The 7,104-nt window shown below is 47.9% G+C and overlaps 1 protein-coding gene across 1 annotated transcript in view; it reads right to left on the bottom strand.

Moving 5' to 3' along the window:
* Positions 1-7,104, bottom strand: part of LOC103603947 (slit homolog 1 protein) — a gene marked incomplete at both ends in the record, with an annotated part of 161,256 nt that overhangs the window by 131,387 nt on the left and 22,765 nt on the right. The window contains one exon of the mRNA XM_008588528.1: positions 4,712-4,783. Within this exon, the coding sequence (XP_008586750.1) occupies positions 4,712-4,783 (72 nt within the window). The remainder of the gene's footprint in view (positions 1-4,711; positions 4,784-7,104) is intronic.

The following is a 7,104-nucleotide window of genomic DNA, read 5'->3' as shown; positions in this document are numbered from 1 at the left end:
GTGGGTGGGTCGATAGCAAGTAGAAGGTGAGGAGGAAGTGGAGAGAGGAAGAGGGCGGGGGGTGAAGGGTGGGTGAGGAGTTGGGGGATAGAGGGGCGTCCAGGTAGGTTTATAGGGTCGATGGGTAAGTGGGACGGTAGATTGGTGGGGTTGAGGGTGGACAAGTGGAAGCGTGGATGGGGAGGCAGATGGGTAGGTGGTGGGAGAGTATTGGGTGGGAGGATAGGTAGATGGGAATGGGGGATGGGGCTAGGCGTGGGGAGATAGAGGGAGGGTTGGTTGGTAGGTTGGTGGATGGGCAAGTGGGAGGGTGGATGAGTACGTAGGCGGGTGTAGCCTGTGGATGGGTGGTGAGTAGAGGATGGATGGGTGAGGGGGTGGATGGTCAGTATATAAAGATGAGCTTTAGCATCAGACAGACCAGGGTGGAAATCTGGCTTGGCCCCGTGGGCCTATCACAACCCCCCCCCAAGTATGCATTTCTTCACCTGCAACACGGGGTAAATGCTAACCACGTAGAGATGTTCTGATGATGAAATCAGAGAATGTCTGTAAGTTGTTCAGCATGAGCCTGGCACAAAACCTTCCATTCATTCTAAAATGACAGCAGTTCCTGAAACCTTTCACGATGGCCCCGAGAGGCTGGGGCAGTGATAGCATGTCACAGAACGGGACTGGCTCCTGCAGCAGCTCCATGCCCCCTCTAACTTTAGACAAGGAGTGAGTGGACACTCTCTTCTAAAGAGGTGGGGGGTGGGGGCTGTTGAGCAGGAACTCCAGGCCCACCCTTACCAGGGGCAGCCCCAAGGAAGTAGAGAACACACCTGTAATTTCAGGGCTCCAAGAAACATTTCTTGACAACATCACCTACTTGCTCCACGTTTATTCTCCCCAAACTGCTCAGGAAAGTGCCCAAGAGCACAAAAAGCAGATTCCCTTTGTCAACACCCTGCACCTGTGCAAACTGTCCTAAGCCACACTCCAGCCTGCTGCCTGCGGGGACCTCGTGCTGGCCAGCACGTGACCTCTCCCCATGGCCTCCACAAGAGCACCTAAGCCACTCATGAAAAGAAAAACCTGTTGGGAGAAGGTCCCTGCAAAGCAAGGGACCTTCTGAGCTAAGAGAAGTGAGGCTGAATCGCCACAGAGAAGGAAACCCCATTGGCACTGGACAAATGCTCAAGCCGGGTGCATCTGGGCTGTAGGGCCGCCTCTGGGAGTAGGGTCTGCCACCCTCCAAAGCAATTCCAACATGCACTCACCTTGCACTTCCTGAGCACCTCCCACTGGCCGCAGTGTTTACACCTGACATGACAGAGGGACACACCTCTCTTTAATCCTCACAACAGCCCTGGGAGGAACTGCACCCTTATTTCACCTTATGGAAAAGCACACGGGCTGGGTGGGGTTAGAGGAAGCTCTGTGATTTCACATAACTAGCGCTTGCTTTAACTCAGACTACAGAGGGCTCTCATTCCTTATAAAAAACTGGGAGGCTTCCTACCATAAAAATAACACATGCTTCTCAGAGAACATCTGGGAAACACAGAAAAGAACAAAGTCACCCGCAGACAATCCTTGTTGGCATTTTGCAGTGATTTTTCCATGCATTATTTAGAGTGACTTATTTAGTGATCGTGATGTAACACAGTTTTGCATCCTGACTCTTAATATTACAAACATTTATTGACAATACTTGACATCTTTCATAAAGGCCATTTTTGATGACTATATAAATATTCCCTCAAGTAGATACACCATAATCTACTTAAGCATTCCCCCAATGTTAAACATTTTGGTTATTTCCATATTCAGTTCAATATCTTGTATTTCAATATTGTAATTAATGACGCAATGAACATCTTTGTACTCATGTTTCATTATTTCCTTAGGGTAGATCCCCAAAAGTAAGATTTCTGGGTAAAGGCTTAAGACCATTTTCAAGCTCTTTAGGGACCCTCGAAGGCCTGGTGTCTAATTCCTACCCAATCATTGAGTTGCTCTGTGGTCCAAGGCAAATCACCTCTGTGAGCCATAGATCCCCCATAGGGAAAGAAATGGACAGACTAACCCAACACCAGGGGAAATATTAGTGAAGACTAACCAGTTACAGAATTTTAACTTCTGGAGGCTACACGGGCAAAATCAACTGAAATGTGGGCTGCACCGCCTACATACGTGGGACCACATCTTACCTAGCACATTTGGTCTCTCTCAAACCCATTCTCATGCTGATTTAGCATAGCAGCCTCTGCATGAAAGTCCATAATTTGCTCCAGATGGAAAAGATTAGTAACACATCCCTCCAAAGCAAAGAGAGGGTCAACAGGTGAGAGACCAGACACACCAGGCACTGCCTCCCCATCTCACCCCACCTTCTAAGGGAATATGTTCCACCTCCAGCTCCTGAGAAGGGGTGGGCTCCATAGAACCACCGCTCCGGCTGATCCCACAAGCCCCAACACAGCTCACTGGCCCAGGGGTGACCGCCTGGCCTAAGATGGGCCAATCAGATTTTTTGTCCCAGAAATCTGGGGTTGGGACCCAAGACACCATGGGGATCTGAGCTCTGAGGTCACAGGAAGTAAGAGAGGAGCCAGCACTGTGGATAACTGAAGTCATGGTGGAACCAAGAGGTTGCCCGTAAGCCCAGGGCACTGGTTTGCAGGGAGGAGTGAGACAGTAAGGTAGATATTCAGAAAGCACTAGAAATTTCCTTCACATCTAAATCAGGTCCCTGTGTAGGCCAGCCGCACCTCCCTTCCTGTCCCGGAAGCCTGTGAGCCTGCTAGCAAAAGATGTCAGCCCCCAAAAAGTGAATATGGCTGGAGAGGATCAAGCAAAGGCTGGAAGTTAGTGGATTCAGATTCACATGAGATGTCTTGGACATTTCAAAATCAATGAGGGAGGATCAGAGTGGGTACCCAGAACTTGGTGGCAGGCATCTGATACGCATATCCTCTGAGCCCTGGAGGGTGGAGTGTGGGAGATGACTATGGCTGAGGGGAAGGGAGTCCAAGCAGGCAATACTGCTGGGAGAATCAGGTAAGGGTTTGGAAGGCTAAGAGTGCATAGGAGAAGGAAAAAAAAATTGCAGAATGAGACCAGGAGAAAAAATGTTTAGGATGAATTTTTGCAGAAAGGCAGAGCTGTGTTACCCTTTGCAAAAGCCAGGTGAGAGAAAGGACAGGGAGAGAAAATACGAGCTGCTGGGGCCAAGTCAGGGCAAGAACAGCTGCCTGCACATAGCCAGTGACCACGTGGACAACACACGCCAGTACATGGATTGCAGGTGGAACAGACATTACTGTGGATGCATCTTCTGGGAAGGGTCTTGTGCCTTTAAGGAGTCAAGTAAAGAAAAAGAAAGCACCCACTGTGCCTGGCACTGATTGAAAGAGCTAACCTACCAGTGACAGGAGGACTGCAAGAAAAGGCCCAACTTGAGCCCAACGGTAGTGGCAAAGACCAGCAAAAGTCATCATCACTGTAGGTCACTGTAGCCTCCGGGCCATGAGGAGGAAGAAACAGGAAGTGACCAGAGAGACCATCTGGACAAACTAAAAAATAGGGTTCCATTGTAAAGACAAAAGCTTAAAGGCAGGAAAAATGACAAATTCTGCAGATGTCTGGAGACCGGTGGACTTAGTAAAAGGTCTGGAAATCATGGCAGAAGTGTTTAATCAGAGGAGAGGAGATCAAGCTCCAGACTCCAGGAGGCCCTAGTCGGGCCCTCAGCACTCAGGTAGCCTTCAGCTGCCACCTCCCACCCAGTCCCCACCCACAGTCTTACCTGCATCACTGCGTGCCTTTTTCAGGGCATGCAGAAGGTCCCAGCCAATGTTCTTAAGGTTGTTAATGACAACAATTAAGGGGACTCAAAAACCTCAAAATTTATAACTCAAAATTTAAAATCCTGACAGCCCTTCAAAAATCTAACAAGTGTACATGGTTGTCCTAGGTAGTTACAGAAAGCAAAATTAAGAAAAACATAAGTTATTAGAAAGCAGATTTAGGGCTCAAAATTAAGAAGAATTTTCTAATATGCAGATGTGCTCGATAATGGAATTGATTGCCTGAAGAGGTGGTGAACTCCCCATCAACAGAGGAAGCCATGCAAAGATAGCAGCACCATATTCTAGGAGCTGCAGAAGAGGTTCCTGAGATCATCTTGAAGGTCCTGTCCAACCCAAAACCCCACGAAATGAAACGTATGGTAGAACAATTACAGACACATCTGGGAAATCATGGAGCAGCAGAATTAGCAACTCCTTTTAAACAAAGAAGTACAGGAGAATGAGCTCAAAATAGAAATAGGTTCAAGAAGGACTTAACTGAATCGATACATATTCAACCCAAGGCAGGTTACCAAAGACAGTGGGAGATGCGTAACAGTGCCCCCCACAAAGGCTGGCATCACGTAACAAGCAAGCCACCCCCAGAACACCCTCATGCCCACACCGTCAGCCATGGCACGGGGAGCTGGATGAACTGTGGATTCTTTCAAGTGCTTGCCAAGGAGAAATGCTCCACGAGCACCTTCCTAGAGAAAGGGCCTGGCCTTTGTTGTCCTGAATGACTTCTGCCAGGTGAGGAACATGGGGGTCAAGGTCATGGGAAAGCCCAGGCTCCACTGACCAAACACTGTCCCTCCCACAGGGTGAGGGACAAGACCATAGACAGAGCTTGCTGGCTACGGAGCATCACTCACAGTCTCGACAGAGCCTGGTTGTTCTGGAACAGCAGTTCCGGTAACACGTGCAGCTGGTTCCGGTTGAGTCGTCTGAAAAAGAAAAATGAAGAGTGTTCTAGAAATTGCCTAGATGTCCAGGAAATCCAAAGGACTTCTCAGAGTCAGAAGGCCCAGACCTGAAATCCTAACAGGGTCAGTGTGTAATCTCAGGGAAATCACCTTCTCTGGACCTGTTTCTTCATTTATAAAGTGAGAATTCCACCATCCAGTGCTTGGGGAGGACAGACACAGAGCAACTGTGGCAGCCCCTCACCACGTCAATAACCAGAGCACTTTCCTTCCACTGTGTCTCCCACACCCATCACCACCACCAGTTCACATCTGCAAGAGCCTTTGTAACTTATAAGGCGCTGATTCCAGTGCTACCCCAGTTTGTGAGCTGGGTACCTACCCACACTTGAAATGTGAGATACACCCTTCCAGGGTAGGACTGGCCACATGTCCTGATTCCTTACTGATCTCATCCACATTTGGCTCAGCAGCAGTTTAACTTATTTTATTGTTCACTTTGGGTCTTTTCCAAAATGAAAATAGCTTTACTTATCTTTTTTTTAATCATTAATGAAAATGCACACTTAAAAAAAGAAAAGAAGAAGAAGCCTCAAATGAGGGGAGAAAAAGTACTCAACCACCTGCATTTTTCTCACTCGACAGTTTGTGGATGTCTTTCCATGCCAAACAGTACAGAATTATCCCTTTATTTTTAATGACCGAATAGTATGTCCATAATTTTTAATTCCCCTATTACTGGACAGACAGCTTTTCACTATTATAAGCACAGGCAGGAGTGGGAAGTCTGGTTCTGGAATATGGCCTGACAGAAGATATAAGCAGAAAGGACGGCACTTGTCCTAGGAAGGCAGCTAAGTTTAACCAGACTCAGCTCGCCCACCAGAAGCAACTAATTCTTCTTTTTTTAAAAGATGACTGATAAGGGGATCTCAACCCTTGGCTTGGTATTGTGAGCACCACGCTCAGCCAGTGAGCCAACCAGCCATCCCTATGTAGGATCCGAACCCATGACCTTGGTGTTATCAGCACCGCACTCTCTGGAGTGAACAACGAGCTGGCCTAGAAGCAACTAATTCTTTGACAGCAGAGTCTAGGACGTAGTGAGAGATACAACCGAAATTTTTAAAAACTATAACAGACAACACTAAAATTTAACAATTGCTTTTTAGCCTCTGTGACACAGCTGCTGAGCTCATCGAGTGGTGTGACACCTGTAAGGCCCCATAGAAGACCCCAAAGGAGGCACTCCCTAAAACATGGCGCTTTTCTCTTCCAGGTCCTAACAATCTCGCCGGCGCCAAGGTGCAGCCTATCAGAAATCATTACCCGCCCCCGGCCAATCAACTACCACCCCGTGTACTAACCACCCTCTCCCGGAACCCGGCTCTATATAAATGTATGCTCCTCCCCCGAATAAAGCAGAACTTCTCCGGTGAACTGTCAGCTCGGGTCCTGTCGTTCTTTCAACACCTACAAAGTACAGGACCTTGGTCCATGAGTCACCAGAGGGGGCATCACCTGGAAGCTAAGAGCTGCAATATTGCAGGCACCACCGCAGACCTGTTGAGTAGAATGTGCATTTCAACAGGAGCCCCAAGTGGCTTGTGCGCACATTAAGGCTGAAGAACCACTGATGTAAAACAACTGTCAGCTCGGGTCCTGTCGTTCTTTCAACACCTACAAAGTACAGGACCTTGGTCCATGGGTCACCAGAGGGGGCATCACCTGGAAGCTAAGAGCTGCAATATTGCAGGCACCACCCCAGACCTGTTGAGTAGAATGTGCATTTCAACAGGAGCCCCAAGTGGCTTGTGCGCACATTAAGGCTGAAGAACCACTGATGTAAAACACAGCCCCTGCCTGTAAGTCCACAGCACAGTTTGAGTTACACACAAGAATCTCTTGTAACAGTTCTTGATCAGACTGTGATAAATCAACTCTACAAAATCTTCCTTTTGGAGAGAGAGAGGAAGAAACTTAATGCTATGTAGCCAGCTGTAACTGGTCTGTGGTTACCTTCTAGAAGGTCATCCTTCATCTGATATGTGAGAGAGGTCATTGCCACCACACTGGGGACTGCCATGTTCCAGCATAGTGCAGAGCGTTAGATCTGCAACTCTAGGAGACCAGCTGGAAGAAGTTTACTGTACAGGGCAGGCTCCTAGGGAAACACATCATTGCTTTGGAAAAGAAAGGACCACCAATATAATCTTTAAAGCAACAGGAATAGACATGAGATCACCCCGAGTTCCTTAACCTTGGTCCGGTAAATTAATCCTATATTCACCCTGCCTCCTAACCACTGGTTTTTGTTTTGTTTTGTTTTTCCTCAAGACTTT

This window comes from Galeopterus variegatus, unplaced genomic scaffold, assembly GCF_000696425.1.
Source record: "Galeopterus variegatus unplaced genomic scaffold, G_variegatus-3.0.2 Scaffold4882, whole genome shotgun sequence".
In the NCBI taxonomy this organism is placed as follows: domain Eukaryota; kingdom Metazoa; phylum Chordata; class Mammalia; order Dermoptera; family Cynocephalidae; genus Galeopterus; species Galeopterus variegatus.
Note: the sequence above shows the minus strand (reverse complement) of the source record. Positions and strands in the feature narration are given on the sequence as shown.